General features: G+C 41.9%; 1 protein-coding gene across 1 annotated transcript; it reads right to left on the reverse strand.

Annotated features, from left to right (window-relative positions):
- Window positions 1-1,837: 1,837 nt before the first annotated feature.
- Window positions 1,838-21,383, reverse strand: LOC123257703. The gene is made up of 3 exons (XM_044717588.1): window positions 21,266-21,383; window positions 2,211-2,500; window positions 1,838-2,157 (listed from the first exon to the last, which is right to left on the reverse strand). The coding sequence occupies exons 1-3, from the start codon at window positions 21,372-21,374 to the stop codon at window positions 2,017-2,019; spliced, it is 540 nt and encodes a 179-aa protein (XP_044573523.1). The 5' UTR covers window positions 21,375-21,383; the 3' UTR covers window positions 1,838-2,016.
- Between the last annotated feature and the right edge of the window lie 1,347 nt (window positions 21,384-22,730).

Genomic DNA, 22,730 nt, shown 5'->3' on the forward strand with positions numbered 1-22,730 from the left:
TCCATACTTCGAGGATCCTGAGTCTTGTCTTAAATGATCATTTGTTCCATCTGCTGTAAACACTAGTGCTGCGTCTGCATAGTCACCTGTTTCCAATAAGTATCGTAAATCATGTTCCAATGGGTTCGGAGTACCAAAACTTTCACCCAGCTGACACAATACGCTAACGTCAACATTTGAAGATCCTCAAAAATTTTGGCTTAGGTTGCCCGTAATAGAATCCATAGAAGGTCTCAACCCTCTAACCTAAAAAACACCAAATTAGGGCATTTCCGATCAATCAGTTAAAAGGCAGCTATAGGGTATAGTCGACCAATCCCGGCCGGTCCGATTTATATACTGCATGCAAATAAAATAAGGATGTGTGCTAAGTTTCTACTGGAACAAAATGCTTCAAAACTGAGAGACTAGTTTGCGCAGAAACAGACAGACAGGCTACATGCTTTTTATTGTAATTTTTTATGTTGTTAGGAATTTCTCGAAAGAAAACGGCATGAATTCCTGTTAGAACTCCTAGCTTCTTCTAGGTCGCTTAACGCTCGTTTTCAAAATTCCGGATGTGAAGAAACTTTCAAAATTATCCATAAAAAATTCCTCGACGATTATATGGAAAATTCGGGCTCTTTTGTGGCCTCCGAGGAATGGATGGCCTTTTCCAAGCCGACTCAAGAGTAGATAAAAAAATGTACTACTATTGCCAAGTGACCGGGTCAATGTAATAGTTATAATATTATATCAACCACACGAAATCAGTGGATTTTAAGTAATTACGATAGCAAGATAAAACACTTTTTGCCCAAAACATATAAATATTATTAAAAAAATAAGAAACTATAGTGTAAACTTTCGGGATATTTAAGCAAATAATTAAAAATTATAATAAATATTTTATAACCGGCTGACTATGTCCGATATTTGCGATGTATATTTTATCCGATGTATATTTTGTAATTAAACCACCACCTAAAAGGTGGTATAGGTATATCAACTTCTGTTTGGCCCGAAATTAACTTTTCTTGTTACTTCTCTGAAATGAACAAATCTTCGTGGCATTCGGAAGTACAAGTTAAAATATGTTGCAGATCGCCGATTACGTGGCAAGCAAGCACCTATGCGTACTATGTTTGATATATGGAACAAAATATTGCAAAAACCACCACCTTAGTGGTGGTATAGGTATATCAACTTCGGTTTCGCCCGAAATTATCTTTCCTTTTCTTGTTACTTTTCTGAAATGAAGAAATCTTTATGGCATTCGGAAGTAAATGTTAAAAAATGTTGCAGATCGCCGATTACGTGACAAGCTAGTACCTATGCGTACTATTATTGAATTATGGAACAAAACATTGCAAAAATTGTTAGGTTGTTAAATTGTCATTGTTACACAATACATCCCAACTTAACCAGATCGTTATGACAGTTGCAATTCGCGTATATGGAAATTATAATTACTATTATTAACAAAACTAAAGAGGCCACAAATAATCCGAAAACGAATAGATAAAGAGCCCGTTCTAGCAGACCCGAAAGTTAGTGTAAGATATGGTTTATGCCCATATAAGAAAAATATACCCTTGCAGTTTATTTTGAATTTTTGAGTCTAATAAGGAACAAGGTTGGATTCTCGAACAAAGATAGACTCAAAAGAATCAACCAAACTTTTAAAATTTTGGATAATCTAAAATTTATTTTATAGGCCGAAAAAACCGACATTACCGCAAGGCGCCTCTTCGTATATCCCTTCATTGACGGGTAAAAAGTAAAATAGAATCTTTCAATTATATATATATTTAAAATTTCATTCTGAAGACTTACTAATCTTGCAAAAATTAACACATTTACAACACGAGTTAACAAATTCACATATATTTCAATATGCATACAATGATAAAAAGAAATTGATTATAATTTATAAGTATTTTATTTAATTATCTATGCTTTGCGGATAGTTATATTGGATTCTACTCGGAAAGGCATGCTTAAATAATTTTTCCTGGTCAGTCCAATTTGCAGCCTCTATAAAAATCTGGGAGGACCGGAATTAAACATTCCGGAATGTTCGCGATGCAACGTAGGTGAGGCCTGCCCTTGTCGCAGGATATCAAAGGGTAAATTTGAACGATGCCTAAAATGGTGGTAACTATTTTGAGGCAGTTGCTGAAAATAATAGCATTATTTACATTTTTAATTAAACGGTAATGGAAGCCTACCTGAATATTACGTATAGTAATACTACTTGTTGCAGTTCCAACGACATGGGGGCTTGGACCATCGCCTAAATCCAATTGCAAGCTTTCTGGTACCTCGTTATTAATAATTGATGCGCGTGTGCTAGTGGAAATACACCCAGATCCACTATTTGTCAAATGAAGCTGCCCCAACGATGCCGTAGCCATAGCTACATCCGGCATCATTTCGGAAAGATGACTGTTACCGGCATCTAATGCAGATGCTCCACCCTCGGTGTCGGCATCAGACCCCAGACTGTTATCATGAGAAAATCCAAAATCGCCCTCAGTTATCAAGGCAGGCAAATCGTTACGATGTTGACTTGAATTTGAAAGACGTGCGTAGCTGCACTGTGCTCCAGGACCAGAATTATATGCCATAAAATTAGCTACACCAATAATACCAGTTGAGTGATGTCTTGGAAAAGTAAGATTTCGGTTGTTACATGGGTGAACCATATCAGTATTATAAGACGACACTGATGATGCCATTGTAGCCGTCGATAGAAACGAAGGTGCAGCGTTTGTGTATTGTGAAACTGATCCATGAGCAGCTGGCGAAGGGGGGGGACTCTGGTTTTCATCTTCAAGTAAACTAACCTCATTTTGGGCCGATGATGGTGTAACAGTTGCTTCTATAGAGGGATTATTACTTCCTTTATTGATTTGGAGAGAGTTCCCCAATATATCAGATACTTCATCCGGAAGATTAAACTCTCTAACAACTCTAAGCCTAATTTGCCGGTCAATTTCATTTTTTGACGAAAGAGGGAGCAGCAATGCACGTTGGCACATTGGTGATTGACGCAATTTATGTTCACGCTTCCGCATAGCTAATAACGTTTGGTTGTCCGGTGGCGGTATTGCAACTGCTCCCCCTAAAAAACCAAAATGTTGTTCATCATTATTTCTTTCTGCCCCAATACCCCTGTTTGAGCCAGAATTTAAGTGTGATACCATATACAATGTGTCTGGAATATTTGGAGGATGCCTAGTCGTGCGCTTTCGTAATATTTCTACGTGATTGTGCGTTGGCATTCGATCTTCTAAAAGTGTTTTTACTTCTTCAAAATATGATTTTTCCCTCCACGAATCCAGGCGTTGATACGGAGATTTTCTCTTTCATCCCCAATCGTATGTGATGGAGGTGTACTTACAAGACCTCTTCGAATGGCTTGACATAAAACGTCACAATGAGGGGGTAAGACATGGTCCATCCGTACTAAAGGTAGCAGTTCTGACAGAATTTCTCTTAGTTCCGTATCACTTGTGTCGCGTTTTTTTACACCTTTGCGTGTTACTGAATGGGCTATATGTGACAACAAATTTGGTTCTCTATCTTCCATACGTCGAATAAGTTCTTGCTCGCCCCATTTTAAAACCGTTTGCAATATTTCTAACTCTGACGCTTGTAAAAAGTTACTGTGCAATACATGTATTAACTTGGATTTATCCAATTGATGCAGAACTGGCGAGGCGCTAACAGCCGAAAATTCTTCTCGCAAATATTGACAAGCTTGTCGAAAAACCCATGCAGAATCATAAGGTTGGCAGCCCCACCTTAAAACGGTGGGTAAGGTGTCTAGAGATAACCATTCTAAAATCAAATCCTCACATCCTTGGGCCAATATATCAAGTTCCAAAAAACGTCCGATTTGATATAGCTCCATAGCTTCCTCAAGAGTTGATGGACGCACTCGGCCAGTGTTGGTTAAAGCATGGACTTCTTCTAGAGAACCCGCTGTTGTACTTGATCCAACACCACGCAAGATCAAAGTCAAATCTACTGTGTCTAAATAAATAGCTTGAAGCAATATGCGTGCATACCTTTTTGGAATAACAGTTTCGTCTAACACAATACGAGTCGGAACGTGTAAAGATCGTTCTACATACTCTATTTTACGTGTACGCCGCGCAATTAAATTTCGAAAAAATGGTGACCGCGCGCTTAATATTGCTTTATGGCAAGGAAGTTCGATTTTTCGACGAAATCCATACTCCGAGGATCCTGAGTCTTGTCTTAAATGATCATTTGTTCCATCTGCTGTAAACACTAGTGCTGCGTCTGCATAGTCACCTGTTTCCAATAAGTATCGTAAATCATGTTCCAGTGGGTTCGGAGTACCAAAACTTTCACCCAGCTGACACAAAACGCTAACGTCAACATTTGAAGATCCTCAAAAATTTTGGCTTAGGTTGCCCGTAATAGAATCCATAGAAGGTCTCAACCCTCTAACCTAAAAAACACCAAATTAGGGCATTTCCGATCAATCAGTTAAAAGGCAGCTATACGGTATAGTCAACCAATCCCGGCCGGTCCGATTTATATACTGCCTGCAAATAAAATAAGGATGTGTGCTAAGTTTCTACTAGAACAAAATGCTTCAAAACTAAGAGACTATTTGCGCAGAAAGCGACAGACAGGCTACATGCTTTTTATTGTAATTTTTTATGTTGTTAGGAATTTCTCGAAAGAAAACGGCTTGAATTCCTGTTAGAACTCCTAGCTTCTTCTAGGTCGCTTAACGCTCGTTTTCGAAATTCCGGATGTGAAGAAACTTTCAAAATTATCCATAAAAAATTCCTCGACGATTATATGGAAAATTCGGGCTCTTTTGTGGCCTCCGAGGAATGGATGGCCTTTTCCAAGCCGACTGAAGAGTAGATAAAAAAATGTACTACTATTGCCAAGTGACCGGGTCAATGTAATAGTTATAATATTATATCAAACACACGAAATCAGTGGATTTTACTACTTTACTTACTTTACTGACTATGTCCGATATTTGCGATGTATATTTTATCCGATGTATATATTGTAATTAAAGCACCACCTAAAAGGTGGTATAGGTATATCAACTTCTGTTTGGCCCGAAATTAACTTTCCTTAAATGAACAAATCTTCATGGCATTCGGAAGTACAAGTTAAAATATGTTCAAATATGTTGGGGAATTCGGCCGACTGTCGTCGCATGCAGACGTGTTTTTTATTGTGCTCCGGAAAAAAAATATTCAATAAAATCATAAAAGTGCAGTGACTGGTCTAAGAAATCTACAATAAAGCGAAAAGACGCTTTTTGCGATGAAATCGCTAATGTTTATATTGATTAATTAATTAATTAATTAATATAAAACACAACTCTCAAAACTTAAACTAAATCAACCTCGACTGCAATGAGCTCAAACGACGTTCGCACACAACGTCAACGTGAGCAAGACGAGAGACGGCTCTCAGTACCAAGAAACAACGCGTACTTCTCTTTTAAAGCAACCGAAAACCATGCAAGCTCCGATCAATCGCGGTCAATTACCCCCAACTTGACCGAATTCTTAAACGTAGAGAGCGAGAGAGCGCGTTCCTGCTCCCCCTCGATACCATCGATGTCTCTGCAGCCAAAGAGTGCAGTAACTAGCACCTCAATTTCTTTGACAACGTCAACAGTAACAACAACAACAACCGCAACTGTATCGACAGCGCGTTTAACGACGTCATCAGCTAGCAGCGCAAATATTAATACGTCCGCGCTGCCCGAAAACCAAAACAAAAACAATGACTATATTAAGCCGGCTGTGCAGACTGGCATGGATCGCTACATCCAAATCAAAAGGAAGCTGAGCCCCCTCAATTCCAAACGCAAAATAACCCGTGGCAATGCTAGCCTAGCAGCAAAAGAAACGCCCATTAACTCAAACCGATTTAAAATCTTGGCAGACGCCGATGAGGTTGAGGCGGGCGAATCCACTGAAGTTGAGAAAAGGAAGCCAAAACCTCCGCCTATCTATATACGCGAAAAAAGTTCCAATGTTCTTGTCAACAAAATTATTGAGCTTATTGGTAAGGATAACTTCCACATAATACCCCTTGTAAAGGGCAACATTCAAGAAACAAAAGTTCAAATGAAGTCTGAAGATAACTACAGAGTATTATCAAAATATCTTACCGAGAATAAAAAGAACTTTTACACATATCAGCTAAAAAGCAGCAAGGGCCTGCAAGTCGTACTTAAGGGCATAGAGCCCGAAGTAACGCCTGCAGAGATAAAAAAGGCGGTACAGGAGAAGGGTTTTAGCGCCAAGACAGTCTTTAATATCCCTAACAGGGATAGAAAGCCGCAGCCACTCTTTAAGGTTGAGCTCGAACCAGAAACCAAGCTCCTGAAGAAATACGAAGTGCACCCAATATACAATCTTCAGTACCTGCTGCACCGCAGAATTACAGTTGAGGAACCGCACAAACGCAATGGCCCGGTACAATGTGCGAACTGCCAAGAATATGGCCATACAAGGTCATACTGTAAACTGCGCCCGGTGTGTGTAGTTTGCGGAGAGCTTCATGACTCCGCACACTGCCCAGCGAGCAAAGATGACAGCAACTCGAAAAAGTGCGGCAACTGCGGTGGCAACCACACTGCTAATTATAGAGGATGCCCAGTCCATAAGGATCTAAAAAGTCGCATCCACCCAAAATGGACAGTTCACGGCGTCCAGATCAAACCCTGAAGTCTTCTTCTCGACTGCAGCCAGATCCTCACTAGGACCCATTAACGTTGACAAAAATGTGACATACGCAAGCGCCTTAAAATCAGGACCGGCGACACCTGCCTCAAGAAGCTCATTTCTGCAATCAGCATATCAAGAACCGAACACGGCTCAGCAACATCAACCAACAGAGCAGCCAAAAAGCAACTTTGAAGCTATGATATGCAGCCTACAACAAAGCCTGACGGAATTTATGTCGTTTATGCGCACAACTATGCAAGATGCAACCCTGAAGTCTTCTTCTCGACTGCAGCCAGATCCTCACTAGGACCCATTAACTCTTACAAAAATTTTACATACGCAAGCGCCTTAAAATCAGGACCGGCGACACCTGCCTCAAGAAGCTCATTTCTGCAATCAGCATATCAAGAACCGAACACGGCTCAGCAACATCAACCAACAGAGCAGCCAAAAAGCAACTTTGAAGCTATGATATGCAGCCTACAACAAAGCCTGGCGGAATTTATGTCGTTTATGCGCACAACTATGCAAGATTTAATGCGAAACCAAAATCTATTGATTCAAATGCTGGTTTCACAACAATCCAAATAATGGCTTTCCTACGGATATCTACGTGGAACGCTAACGGCGTTTCCCAACATAAACTTGAGTTAGCTCAATTCCTACTCTACAATCATATCGATGTAATGCTGCTTTCGGAAACACACCTTACAAACAAATACAATTTTCAACTACGAGGATATTCATTCTACGGAACAAATCATCCAGATGGTAAAGCACATGGTGGGACTGGAATTCTAATCAGAAGCCGCATAAAGCACCATTATCAAAAAAAATTTGCTAAAAACTACCTACAGGCCACATCTATAAATATACAACTAAATACTGGCAACCAACTTACACTAGCCGCCGTATACTGCCCCCCTCGCTTCAATATAGCTGAAGATGAGTTTATGCAGTTTTTCAACACACTTGGAGACCACTTCATAGCAGCAGGAGACTACAATTCCAAGCACACACACTGGGGATCCCGTCTCGTGACTCCAAAAGGGAAGCAGCTCTATAATGCAATTATCAAAGCCAAGAACAAGCTCGACTATGTTTCTTCTGGCACACCAACATACTGGCCGGCAGACCCAAGGAAACTACCAGATTTAATAGACTTTGCGATTACCAAAAACATCCCTAAAAATCTGATAAGCGCCAATTGCCTATCGGACCTCTCATCTGATCACTCGCCTGTCCTGTTTATTCTACTGCGACATCCAGAAACATTGGAACAACCATTAAAATTGACCTCACAGAAAACCAATTGGGTTAAGTACAGAAAATATATCAGCTCACACATTGAGCTAAGTCCTCATCTCCACGATGAAGCAAACGTAGACAGCTTTGTTAATTCACTTGAGTCTGTACTCGTCTCTGCAGCTCGAGCCTCAACATCGCAAACCATAAATACACAAAGCAATAAAAAGACAAATCTACAAATCGAACAGCTCGTCCTCGAAAAGAGGCGTTTACGTCGCGAGTGGCAACTCCACAGATCGCCATCTGCTAAGCAAAGCTTTAGACATGCCTCACGTCAACTTACTAAAGCCCTACAGCAAGAAGAAGATTATGTCCACCGCCGCTATATAGAGCAATTGTCAACTTCTATTACAAAACACTCACTATGGAGAGCTCACCCAACTCTAAGCTCACCGAAAGAAACCGTGATGCCTATTAGAAATCCCACAGGCGGCTGGGCGCGCAGCGATGCAGACAGAGCCAGCACGTTTGCCAATCACCTTAAAAATATCTTCCAACCAAATCCGGCCACTAGTGCCTTTACTTTGCCGACTTTACCATACGAGCCTCAGCTTCAACATGAACCAATCGAGTTTCGCCCAAACGAAATCGCTAATATCATCAAAAACCAACTAAATCCGAAAAAATCACCAGGCTGCGACCTCATAAATCCCAAAATGATCATTGAGCTTCCATATTGCGCCGTCTGCACTATCACCCAGCTCTTCAATGCCATCGCAAAACTTGGCCACTTTCCAGCGAGATGGAAAAAGTCAATTATAATAATGATAGCAAAGCCGGGAAAAGACCACACAATTCCCACGTCGTATAGACCTATAAGCCTACTTTCATGCTTATCTAAACTCTTTGAGAAATGCATTCTGACTCGAATAAACACATACCTAAGGATCCAGGAAGGAATCCCGTCACATCAGTTTGGGTTTCGTGAAAAGCACGGAACAATTGAGCAGGTCAACCGGATAACAGCAGAAATTCGGAATGCATTCGAAAAACGCGAGTACTGTACCGCAATATTTCTAGATGTCTTTCAAGCATTTGATAGAGTCTGGCTAGAAGGTCTAATGTACAAGATCAAGACAATGCTCCCTTGTAATACCCACAAGCTTTTAGAGTCTTACCTTTACGACAGAAAATTTGCTGTGAGGTGCAACACAGATATATCTGACGAATTCACTGTTGGAGCTGGAGTTCCTCAAGGAAGTGTACTCGGACCAACATTATATGTTCTCTACACAGCAGACATCCCGACAAGCACACGACTAACAACATCTACGTTTGCTGATGATACAGCTATTCTTAGCCGCTCAAAATGCCCGATGCAAGCAACTGCGCAGCTAGCTCTTCATCTGGTGGATGTTGAAAAATGGCTATCAGACTGGCGAATTAAAGTAAACGAACAAAAATGCAAGCACGTTACGTTCACCTTGAATAGGCAAAACTGCCCGCCCCTTACGCTAAACAACACCCTACTCCCGCAAGCAAACGAGGTAACATATCTAGGAGTACACCTCGATAGAAGACTCACATGGCGTCGGCACATTGAAGCTAAAAGAACCCACCTAAAGCTTAAAGCCAGCAGCCTTCATTGGCTTATCAACGCTCGGTCTCCCCTTTGCCTTAAATATAAAGTCCTGCTGTATAACTCGGTACTTAAACCTATATGGATGTACGGCTCCCAGTTATGGGGGAATGCCAGCAATAGCAATATTGACATAGTCCAGCGAGCTCAGTCGAAGATCTTGAGAACAATCACCGGGGCACCGTGGTACGTTCGCAACGAAAACATACATCGCGACTTAAACATTCTTCCAGTCAAAGATGTGATCGCAGAACAGAAGGAAAAGTACTTTAGCAAGCTATTGTCGCACCCTAACCACCTGGCGAGAGGTCTAACAAGGTTGAGCAACCAATCACGACTTCGTCGCAATGACCTACCCACCCAGCGACCGTCTTGAGGAACGCGCAACCATAATGCAGTCTTAGTCTACTGTTAGTTAAATGTTAATGTTAAGATTTGAAAACTTATTGTTAGTCTCAAAATTAAGAGAAGAGACTAAATAAAAGCAAAGTTTAATTACAAAAAAAAAAAAAAAAAAAAAATATATGTTGCAGATCGCCGATTACGTGGCAAGCAAGCACCTATGCGTACTATGTTTGATATATGGAACAAAATATTGCAAAAACCACCACCTTAGTGGTGGTATAGGTATATCAACTTCGGTTTCGCCCGAAATTAACTTTCCTTTTCTTGTTACTTTTCTGAAATGAAGAAATCTTTATGGCATTCGGAAGTAGATGTTAAAAAATGTTGCAAATCGCCGATTACGTGACAAGCTAGTACCTATGCGTACTATTATTGAATTATGGAACAAAACATTGCAAAAATTGTTAGGTTGTTAAATTGTCATTGTTACACAATACATCCCAACTTAACCAGATCGTTATGACAGTTGCAATTCGCGTATATGGAAATTATAATTACTATTATTAACAAAACTAAAGAGGCCACAAATAATCCGAAAACGAATAGATAAAGAGCCCGTTCTAGCAGAGCCGAAAGTTAGTGTAAGATATGGTTTATGCCCATATAAGAAAAATTTACCCTTGCAGTTTATGTTTAATTTTTGAGTCTAATAAGGAACAAGGTTGGATTCTCGAACAAAGATAGACTCAAAAGAATCAACCAAACTTTTAAAATTTTGGATAATCTAAAATTTATTTTATAGGCCGAAAAAACCGACATTACCGCAAGGCGCCTCTTCGTATATCCCTTCATTGACGGGTAAAAAGTAAAATAGAATCTTTCAATTATATATATATTTAAAATTTCATTCTGAAGACTTACTAATCTTGCAAAAATTAACACATTTACAACACGAGTTAACAAATTCACATATATTTCAATATACATACAATGATAAAAAGAAATTGATTATAATTTATAAGTATTTTATTTAATTATCTATGCTTTGCGGATAGTTATATTGGATTCTACTCGGAAAGGCATGCTTAAATAATTTTTCCTGGTCGGTCCAATTTGCAGCCTCTATAAAAATCTGGGAGGACCGGAATTAAACATTCCTGAATGTTCGCGATGCAACGTAGGTGAGGCCTGCCCTTGTCGCAGGATTTCAAAGGGTAAATTTGAACGATGCCTAAAATGGTGGTAACTATTTTGAGGCAGTTGCTGAAAATAATAGCATTATTTACATTTTTAATTAAACGGTAATGGAAGCCTACCTGAATATTACGTATAGTAATACTACTTGTTGCAGTTCCAACGACATGGGGGCTTGGACCATCGCCTAAATCCAATTGCAAGCTTTCTGGTACCTCGTTATTAATAATTGATGCGCGTGTGCTAGTGGAAATACACCCAGATCCACTATTTGTCAAATGAAGCTGTCCCAACGATGCCGTAGCCATAGCTACATCCGGCATCATTTCGGAAAGATGACTGTTACCGGCATCTAATGCAGATGCTCCACCCTCGGTGTCGGCATCAGACCCCAGACTGTTATCATGAGAAAATCCAAAATCGCCCTCAGTTATCAAGGCAGGCAAATCGTTACGATGTTGACTTGAATTTGAAAGACGTGCGTAGCTGCACTGTGCTCCAGGACCAGAATTATATGCCATAAAATTAGCTACACCAATAATACCAGTTGAGTGATGTCTTGGAAAAGTAAGATTTCGGTTGTTACATGGGTGAACCATATCAGTATTATAAGACGACACTGATGATGCCATTGTAGCCGTCGATAGAAACGAAGGTGCTGCGTTTGTGTATTGTGAAACTGATCCATGAGCAGCTGGCGATGGGGGGGGGGGACTCTGGTTTTCATCTTCAAGTAAACTAACCTCATTTTGGGCCGATGATGGTGTAACAGTTGCTTCTATAGAGTGATCATTACTTCCTTTATTGATTTGGAGGGAGTTCCCCAATATATCAGATACTTCATCCGGAAGATTAAACTCTCTAACAACTCTAAGCCTAATTTGCCGGTCAATTTCATTTTTTGACGAAAGAGGGAGCAGCAATGCACGTTGGCACATTGGTAATTGACGCAATACCAAAAAACCAAAATGTTTTTCATCATTATTTCTTTCTGTCCCAATACCCCTGTTTGAGCCAGAATTTAAGTGAGATACCATATACAATGTTTCTGGAATATTTGGAGGATGCCTAGTCGGGCGCATTCGTAATATTTCTACGTGATTGTGCTAAAAGTGTTTTTACTTCTTCAAAATATGGCATAAATAGACGCGGCCTTACATACAATCCCTGGTTTTTTCCTCCACGAATCCAGGCGTTGATACGGAGATTTTCTCTTTCATCCCCAATCATATGTGATGGAGGTGTACTTACAAGACCTCTTCGAATGGCTTGACATAAAACGTCACAATGAGGGGGTAAGACATGGTCCATCCGTACTAAAGGTAGCAGTTCTGACAGAATTTCTCTTAGTTCTATATCACTTATGTCGCGTTTTTTTACACCTTTGCGTGTTACTGAATGGGCTGTATGTGACAACAAATTTGGTTCTCTATCTTCCATACGTCGAATAAGTTCTTGCTCGCCCCATTTTAAAACCGCTTGCAATATTTCTAACTCCGACGCTTGTAAAAAGTTACTGTGCAATACATGTATTAACTGGGATTTATCCAATTGATGCAGAACTGGCGAGGCGCTAACAGCCGAAAATTCTTCTCGCAAATATTGACAAGCTTGTCGAAAAACCCATGCAGAATCATAAGGTTGGCAGCCCACCTTAAAACGGTGGGTAAGGTGTCTTAGAGATAACCATTCTAAAATCAAATCCTCACATCCTTGGGCCAATATATCAAGTTCCAAAAACGTCCGATTTGATATAGCTCCATAGCTTCCTCAAGAGTTGTTGGACGCACTCGGCCAGTGTTGGTTAAAGCATGGACTTCTCCTAGAGAACCCGCTGTTGTACTTGATCCAACACCACGCAAGATCAAAGTCAAATCTACTGTGTCTAAATAAATAGCTTGAAGCAATACGCGTGCATACCTTTTTGGAATAACAGTTTCGTCTAACACAATACGAGTCGGAACGTGTAAAGATCGTTCTACATACTCTTCTATTTTACGTGTACGCCGCGCAATTAAATTTCGAAAAAATGGTGACCGCGCGCTTAATATTGCTTTATGGCAAGGAAGTTCGTATTTTGGACGAAATCCATACTTCGAGGATCCTGAGTCTTGTCTTAAATGATCATTTGTTCCATCTGCTGTAAACACTAGTGCTGCGTCTGCATAGTCACCTGTTTCCAATAAGTATCGTAAATCATGTTCCAGTGGGTTCGGAGTACCAAAACTTTCACCCAGCTTACACAAAGCGCTAACGTCAACATTTGAAGATCCTCAAAAATTTTGGCTTAGGTTTCCCGTAATAGAATCCATAGAAGGTCTCAACCCTCTAACCTAAAAAACACCAAATTAGGGCATTTCCGATCAATCAGTTAAAAGGCAGCTATACGGTATAGTCGACCAATCCCGGCCGGTCCGATTTATATACTGCCTGCAAATAAAATAAGGATGTGTGCTAAGTTTCTACTGGAACAAAATGCTTCAAAACTGAGAGACTATTTGCGCAGAAACAGACAGACAGGCTACATGCTTTTTATTGTAATTTTTTATGTTGTTAGGAATTTATCGAAAGAAAACGGCATGAATTCCTGTTAGAACTCCTAGCTTCTTCTAGGTCGCTTAACGCTCGTTTTCGAAATTCCGGATGTGAAGAAACTTTCAAAATTATCCATAAAAAATTCCTCGACGATTATATGGAAAATTCGGGCTCTTTTGTGGCCTCCGAGGAATGGATGGCCTTTTCCAAGCCGACTGAAGAGTAGATAAAAAAATGTACTACTATTGCCAAGTGACCGGGTCAATGTAATAGTTATAATATTATATCAAACACCCGAAATCAGTGGATTTTATTTTAAGTAATTACGATAGCAAGATAACACACTTTTTGCCCAAAAAATATAAATATTATTAAAAAAATAAGAAACTATATTGTAAACTTTCGGGATATTTAAGCAAATAATTAAAAATTATAATAAATATTTTATAACCGGCTGACTATGTCCGATATTTGCGATGTATATTTTATCCGATGTATATATTGTAATTAAACCACCACCTAAAAGGTGGTATAGGTATATCAACTTCTGTTTGGCCCGAAATTAACTTTTCTTGTTACTTTCCTGAAATGAACAAATCTTCATGGCATTCGGAAGTACAAGTTAAAATATGTTGCAGATCGCCGATTACGTGGCAAGCAAGCACCTATGCGTACTATGTTTGATATATGGAACAAAATATTGCAAAAACCACCACCTTAGTGGTGGTATAGGTATATCAACTTCGGTTTCGCCCGAAATTAACTTTCCTTTTCTTGTTACTTTTCTGAAATGAAGAAATCTTTATGGCATTCGGAAGTAAATGTTAAAAAATGTTGCAGATCGCCGATTACGTGACAAGCTAGTACCTATGCGTACTATTATTGAATTATGGAACAAAACATTGCAAAAATTGTTAGGTTGTTAAATTGTCATTGTTACACAATACATCCCAACTTAACCAGATTGTTGTCGCCGTAACAGAATTTTGATTTAAATTTGAATTGTTTAGAATAAACACACATATGTAAACTTATCGATAGGTTTAGTAACGGCCAAAAGAAGGCAAAGCGTCGGCCATCGCTATTAGAAAAAACAAGAGAAATACGGTGAAGTTAACGTGTGGATAAAACACGAAGTTTTTTAGCGCTTTTCACATTTTTTGTGGCACGCATATGGATTAATAGAGATTATTATTAAGAAATTGTGTGTTTGCTAAAGGAACGTGGGAGCCATACGTCCCGGAGACAACATTTCTAAAAAACTTCGTTATATAGGACCCAGTTCTAAAAAACTTGGTTCTATAAGACCTCGTTCTAAAAAACTTCGTTATATAGGACCCAGTTCTAAAAAACTTGGTTCTATAAGACCTCGTTCTAAAGAACTTCGTTACCTACGGATCAAAGCGTCGGATTCCCAGCAGATAACAGCTAGGTCGAGCTGATCACGTCGATTACAGGAACGAAAGGACTTTGCGGATCAAGGCAGAGGTAAAGGCGTGGCTGCCCTAGAAAGAAAAGCTAGGTAAGCACGCAGATCGAACGAAGAAGCACACGTATACATGCAGACGCGTCAGAACACGCACGCTGGTTAGAGTGGAGCATGAATATAGAAGTGTGCCAAATTTGTGAGAACAAGAACGAGACAGCGTCAGAGAATTGGGTTCAGTGTGACGTTTGCGGAAGGTGGTACCATTTTGAGTGTGCCGGCGTAGAGGACAACATTGAGAGCAAGGACTGGAGTTGCGATTTCTGCCTCGCGGGTTGCAGCCACATAGCACCGTACGGCAGTATGCAAAGATCACCGGTACAGCCTCAAACACGCGAAGACGCAATGGCCACCCCCGAACCGCACGACAAAGCGCTAGCTGTCGATACTCTAATCGATATGGCCGGCAGCGGAGAGAACACACACGCGCAGGAAGGAAATCCGGAAAGGACTAGGAACCAATTGCTTTTAAAGAAGCTAGAGGAGAAAAGGCAATCGGAGGCAAAGTTTATAGAAGAAAAGTATAAACTTCTCATGCAAATGAATCCCACTGATGTACCGGAAGCCGGGATGGTTCGAGCTACAGATTCACCAACGAGCAGTCAAATAGCGGCCCGGCAAGCTATACCAAAAGATCTTCCAACATTCAGTGGAGATCCGGAGGAGTGGCCGTTATTTATCAGCACGTTCGAACACAGCACCACAGCAGCTGGATACACCAACGTGGAAAACATGCTACGTCTGCAAAAGTCGCTTAAAGGAAAGGCTCGTGAACTGATTAGGGATAAACTTCTACTTCCGAACCTAGTTCCAGATGTCATCAGCACTCTGAAGATGTTCTTCGGCAGACCAGAGCATATCCTAGAAAGAATGGTGGAAAAGGTGCGAAGACTGGCACCACCCAAAGACAGATTGGAGGCTTTAATAGAGTACGCGCTAGCAGTTCGCAACGTCTGTGCGATTATGGAGGCATGCGAACTGAAGGCACATCTTAACAATCCAATGCTGGTTAAGGAGCTCGTAGATAAGCTTCCCAACCAACACAAGCTAAACTGGGCAATGCAACCTCGTGATGATAGAATAGCAGCAGTTAAAGCATTCAGCGATTGGTTGTACAAGATCGCAGAGGCAGCATCTTCAGTAGTGGCGCCATCGTTTTACAAATCAGGCGCAGTTAACACTCACAACAGTCGCGCAACGCAAGGACAAGCAAGTTCAATCGGGGTGCGTGGCGTGCGGCGACATCAGTCACCGCCCACCACAATGTCAGGTGTTCTTGAACCTCGACACGCAGCACAGGTGGCAGATAATCACATCGAGTAAAGCATGTTTCTGCTGCCTCAAAGTACATCGCAATAGATGCCGAACCGGAAACTGTGGAATTAACGGATGTACAAGGCGGCACCATGAGCTACTTCACACGGAACAAGGCAGTACACAAAATCTCGTGAGTACGCATCAAGACGACAACTACGGAAGTCAATTCTTTCGCATCATTCCAGTTAAGCTACGCAATGGCAGCAGGATGATCGAAATCTATGCATTCCTAGACGAAGGATCATCCGTGACTTTAGTAGACGCATCTGTATTCCAAAGATTAGGAATACAAGGCCAAGCTGCGCCAATGTGTTTACAGTGGACCGCAGAAACAACTCGAATTGAGAGCGAATCCGTAAAAGCATCAGTCCAAATCTCTGAAACCAATTCCGATAGATTTTATTGGTTGAACAACGTCCAGACCGTTCAGAACCTAGCACTGCCAAAACAGACAGTCGAGATGAAAGAACTACGTAGCAGATTCCAGCATCTGAGAGACTTACCGCTAGAGTCCTATTCTGCCCAGCCGACATTGCTAATCGGGTCGAATAATTGGAAGCTAGCAGTCCCTCGCAGGATCCGAGAAGGGAAATGGAACGAACCGATAGCATCGAAGTGTATGCTAGGATGGACCATCCAAGGATCGACGAACCCCCAACGATCCATTGTCATGCATCACTGCGACTGCGATTGGCAGGAGCTTCATGACGACATCAAGGACCATTACAGCCTCGAGACACTCGTACCACGTAAGCTATATTCAGCCGAAGATAAGCTAGCAGTCAAAATATTAGAGACCACCTGCCAAGAGAAGTCAGGAAAATACGAAGTCGGTTTTCCGTGGCGTGGCGGCATCGACAAACTGCCAGAGAGCCGCGGTAACGCTCTGAAACGCCTTACCTGCATAAAGAAAAAGGTATCTCAGGAACCTGAAATGTACGACAAGATTGACGCCCAAGTCAGGAACCTTCTAGACAAAGGATACGCGGTTAAGCTATCCAAGGAGGAAACCTGCCGTGAGAACAGCCGTACGTGGTATCTGCCGATATTCATAGTGCGAAATCCAAATAAGCCGAGTAAGCTAAGGCTGGTATGGGATGCAGCCGCGAAGTCACACGGATGTGCACTGAATGACTACTTACTTAAGGGACCAGATAGCCTGAACCCACTCATAGAGGTCTTACTAGCTTTTCGTGTCAACAAGATTGCGATTTGCGGAGACATTGCGGAAATGTTTCACAGGATCAACATCCGTGAGGAGGATATGCACGCGCAACGATTCTTGTGGTATGACAGAAGCAGCGATAAAGTAGAAACCTATGTTATGCGGGCTATGACGTTTGGGATCAGTTGCGCACCATTCATCGCTCACTTCGTTCGAGATAAAAATGCAGAAGCCCATCAAGAAGATTTCCCATTGGCCTAAAACGCCATCCAAAAGGCGCACTACGTCGACGACTACATCGATAGCATGAGAAACGAACAGGAGGCCATCCAGACCACCAGACAAGTCATAGAGGTTCATCGAAGAGGCGGATTCGAGATCCGCAACTGGTCTTCTAATTCAAAAGAAGTCCTTAAGAGCTTGCAAAGTAATGGCAATGTTGGTAGCCAAGAACCTGTGGATTTTTGTTCGACTGAAAAGATACTTGGTATGTCCTGGGACCCACATAAGGATGTGTTTAAGTTTCTCTGCAGATTTGCAAGGCTGAAACGCGACGTCCTGGCAGAAAACGTAATCCCGACCAAGCGAGAAGTTCTGCAAGTCCTTATGTCGATCTTCGATCCATTAGGATTCTTGTCGTGCCACACGATTGGGCTGAAAATATTTCTACAGCGTATATGGCGGCTAAATATGGACTGGGATCAGGAGCTGCCCGAGAAGATTCTGGAAGACTGGCGCCTTTGGAAAACTCTTTTAGAGCAAATCAGGATTTTCGAGGTGCCGAGATGCTTCTCCCCAGACACATCAGATCCCCGCCAAACGGAGCTCCACACATTCGTCGACGCCAGCGAGTATGCGTATTCTGCTGTCTGCTACTTGCGTGTAGCAATGGATGCCAAAGTCGACGTCTCTTTGGTGATAGCGAAGTCGAAGGTGGCACCTTTAAAACCACTCTCGATTCCGCGTATGGAGCTGCAGGCAGCAGTTATGGGAGCACGCTTAGCCCACAAGGTGATGAGCACGCGCAACCTGCGAATCGACAATGCCACATACTGGTCAGATTCAAAGACAGTACTGCAGTGGCTAACTATGGACCCCCGAAACTTTCATCAGTTCGTGATGCACAGAGTCGCCGAAATCCTGGAAACAACGCAAGTCGAGCAATGGCGGTGGGTACCCTCGAAGCTGAACGTAGCAGACGGAGCTACAAAGATCACCGACCAAACCCAGCAGAAGACGTGGATAACGGGACCTGGGTTCCTAAAAGCTGAATCCAGCCATTGGCCAACATCGACAAAGCAGGAGAGCATCATCGATACTTCAGAAATACGGAAGCATGTGATGACAACGTGTGCGAGATCAGCGGTTATGTTCAATGCGCACCATTTCTCGAGCTGGCGGCGGTTGTATAGAGCAGTGGCGATAATATTCTTATTCGTCGATCGGTTACGAGCGAAATGCGCCAAGCAAGACATGCCAACAGCCACGACGATGTACCATGTGAGGAAAGCGAAAATACTACTTTATAAGCAATCCCAAGACATCGCCTTCGCCGAAGAGTTGAAAGTGCTATCCGTGGGAGCGACGCTGCACAAAGGAAACAGATTGGTCGGATTGAACGCATATGTAGACAACGATGGAGTACTGCGGACTAGAGGCAGACTGAACTCAATTGACATAGCTGAAGACGCAATTATACTAGCTCCAGGATGCCGGATAACTAACCTAATAGCGAGGAGTTTTCACGAGAAGTACCATCATCTTGCTCACGAGACTGCAATAAACGACATCAAGGCTTCGTTTTACATCAGCCGCCTCCGAGTGTTGTATAAATCCGTGCGGAGTACATGCCAACGATGCAAGGTTGACACTGCAGCTCCCAGACCTCCCCAGATGGCACCGATTCCGAGAGCGAGAATAGGAAGCTTCCAGAGACCGTTTACCTACACAGGCGTCGATTATTTTGGCCCGTTATGGTGAACGTCGGCAGGCGCAAGGAGAAGAGATGGGTAGCTCTGTTCACCTGCCTCACGTTGCGCGCGGTGCATTTCGAGATCGCCTATAGTCTTGACACAAGTTCATGCATCATGTGCCTCTCCAATTTTATGGCACTTCGAGGGACTCCGAAGGAAATATTCTCAGACAATGGTACGAACTTCAGAGCCACGGAAAAAGCCGTGCGAGAATAGCTGAAAAAGATCGAGTACGATAAGATCACCATTAAGTTCGATGGCATAAAGTGGCGATTCAACCCACCAGGAGCACCACACATGGGTGGAGCATGGGAGAGACTTGTCCGGACAACAAAAGGAATTCTGAAAATCATTTGCCCAAATTACTCCTTCAACGACGAGGGCCTGAGAATGCATTGATGGAGGCACAATTTATCATCAACTCGCGACCGCTCACGTTCGTAAGTCTGAACACTGAGGATGACGCCGCTCTGACCCCGAACCACCTACTGTTGGGGTCAGCGAATGGATACAAGCCACTACCAAAAGAAGGGATGAATCTGCAGCGTAGATGGATTGAGTCTCAGCGCTTCGGGGACCGTTTTTGGCAGCGATGGATTAAAGAGTATGCGCCCGTATTAACCAGGCGCACCAAATGGTTCGAGAAGGTACCTCCCATAACCATTGGGAGCATCGTAGTCATCGTAGATGAGCTTCTACCCAGGAACTTGTGGCTAAAGGGACGAGTGATCGACACAATGATAGCCAAGGATGGACAAGTTCGACGAGTGACTATAAAGACCCAGCACGGCGTTTTGGAAAGACCAGCAACGAAGATAGCGGTTTTGGACGTCGGCTTGGAGGATGGTAACTGACCACGAACCGGGATCAATTACAGGGGAGGGAATGTTGCCGCCGTAACAGAATTTTGATTTAAATTTGAATTGTTTAGAATAAGCACACATATGTAAACTTATCGATAGGTTTAGTAACGGCCAAAAGAAGGCAAAGCGTCGGCCATCGCTATTAGAAAGAACAAGAGAAATACGGTGAAGTTAACGTGTGGATAAAACACGAAGTTTTTTAGCGCTTTTCACATTTTTTGTGGCACGCATATGGATAATAAAGATTATTATTAAGAAATTGTGTGTTTGCTAAAGGAACGTGGGAGCCATACGTCCCGGAGACAACACAGATCGTTATGACAGTTGCAATTCGCGTATATGGAAATTATAATTACTATTATTAACAAAACTAAAGAGGCCACAAATAATCCGAAAACGAATAGATGAAGAGCCCGTTCTAGCAGAGCCGAAAGTTAGTGTAAGATATGGTTTATGCCCATATAAGAAAAATTTATCCTTGCAGTTTATGTTTAATTTTTGAGTCCAATAAGGAACAAGGTTGGATTCTCGAACAAAGATAGACTCAAAAGAATCAACCAAACTTTTAAAATAGTGGATAATCTAAAATTTATTTTATAGGCCGAAAAAACCGACATTACCGCAAGGCGCCTCTTCGTATATCCCTTCATTGACGGGTAAAAAGTAAAATAGAATCTTTCAATTATATATATATTTAAAATTTCATTCTGAAGACTTACTAATGCTCCACCCTCGGTGTCGGCATCAGACCCCAGACTGTTATCATGAGAAAATCCAAAATCGCCCTCAGTTATCAAGGCAGGCAAATCGTTACGATGTTGACTTGAATTTGAAAGACGTGCGTAGCTGCACTGTGCTCCAGGACCAGAATTATATGCCATAAAATTAGCTACACCAATAATACCAGTTGAGTGATGTCTTGTAAAAGTAAGATTTCGGTTGTTACATGGGTGAACCATATCAGTATTATAAGACGACACTGATGATGCCATTGTAGCCGTCGATAGAAACGAAGGTGCTGCGTTTGTGTATTGTGAAACTGATCCATGAGCAGCTGGCGAAGGGGGGGACTCTGGTTTTCATCTTCAAGTAAACTAACCTCATTTTGGGCCGATGATGGTGTAACAGTTGCTTCTGTAGAGGGATCATTACTTCCTTTATTGATTTGGAGAGAGTTCCCCAATATATCAGATACTTCATCCGGAAGATTAAACTCTCTAACAACTCTAAGCCTAATTTGCCGGTCAATTTCATTTTTTGACGAAAGAGGGAGCAGCAATGCACGTTGGCACATTGGTGATTGACGCAATTTATGTTCACGCTTCCGCATAGCTAATAACGTTTGGTTGTCCGGTGGCGGTATTGCAACTGCTCCCCCTAAAAAACCAAAATGTTGTTCATCATTATTTCTTTCTGCCCCAATACCCCTGTTTGAGCCAGAATTTAAGTGAGATACCATATACAATGTGTCTGGAATATTTGGAGGATGCCTAGTCGTGCGCATTCGTAATATTTCTACGTGATTGTGCGTTGGCATTCGATCTTCTAAAAGTGTTTTTACTTCTTCAAAATATGGCATAAATAGACGCGGCCTTACATACAATCCCTGGTTTTTTCCTCCACGAATCCAGGCGTTGATACGGAGATTTTCTCTTTCATCCCCAATCATATGTGATGGAGGTGTACTTACAAGACCTCTTCGAATGGCTTGACATAAAACGTCACAATGAGGGGGTAAGACATGGTCCATCCGTACTAAAGGTAGCAGTTCTGACAGAATTTCTCTTAGTTCTATATCACTTATGTCGCGTTTTTTTACACGTTTGCGTGTTACTGAATGGGCTGTATGTGACAACAAATTTGGTTCTCTATCTTCCATACGTCGAATAAGTTCTTGCTCGCCCCATTTTAAAACCGCTTGCAATATTTCTAACTCCGACGCTTGTAAAAAGTTACTGTGCAATACATGTATTAACTGGGATTTATCCAATTGATGCAGAACTGGCGAGGCGCTAACAGCCGAAAATTCTTCTCGCAAATATTGACAAGCTTTTCGAAAAACCCATGCAGAACCATAAGGTTGGCAGCCCCACCTTAAAACGGTGGGTAAGGTGTCTTAGAGATAACCATTCTAAAATCAAATCCTCACATCCTTGGGCCAATATATCAAGTTCCAAAAACGTCCGATTTGATATAGCTCCATAGCTTCCTCAAGAGTTGTTGGACGCACTCGGCCA

This window comes from Drosophila ananassae, chromosome XR, assembly GCF_017639315.1.
Source record: "Drosophila ananassae strain 14024-0371.13 chromosome XR, ASM1763931v2, whole genome shotgun sequence".
In the NCBI taxonomy this organism is placed as follows: domain Eukaryota; kingdom Metazoa; phylum Arthropoda; class Insecta; order Diptera; family Drosophilidae; genus Drosophila; species Drosophila ananassae.

Bases quoted from the DNA above. Each gene is read 5' to 3' on its own strand.
- LOC123257703 (XM_044717588.1), bottom strand. From the start codon at position 21,374: ATGGCATATAATTCTGGTCCTGGAGCACAGTGCAGCTACGCACGTCTT. The intron at 2,501-21,265 runs TTTCTCATGATA...GCGATTTTGGAT, and splicing joins AACTGAGGGCGATTTTGGAT to TTTCTCATGATAACAGTCTG. The intron at 2,158-2,210 runs GTAGGCTTCCAT...TATTATTTTCAG, and splicing joins TTACTATACGTAATATTCAG to CAACTGCCTCAAAATAGTTA.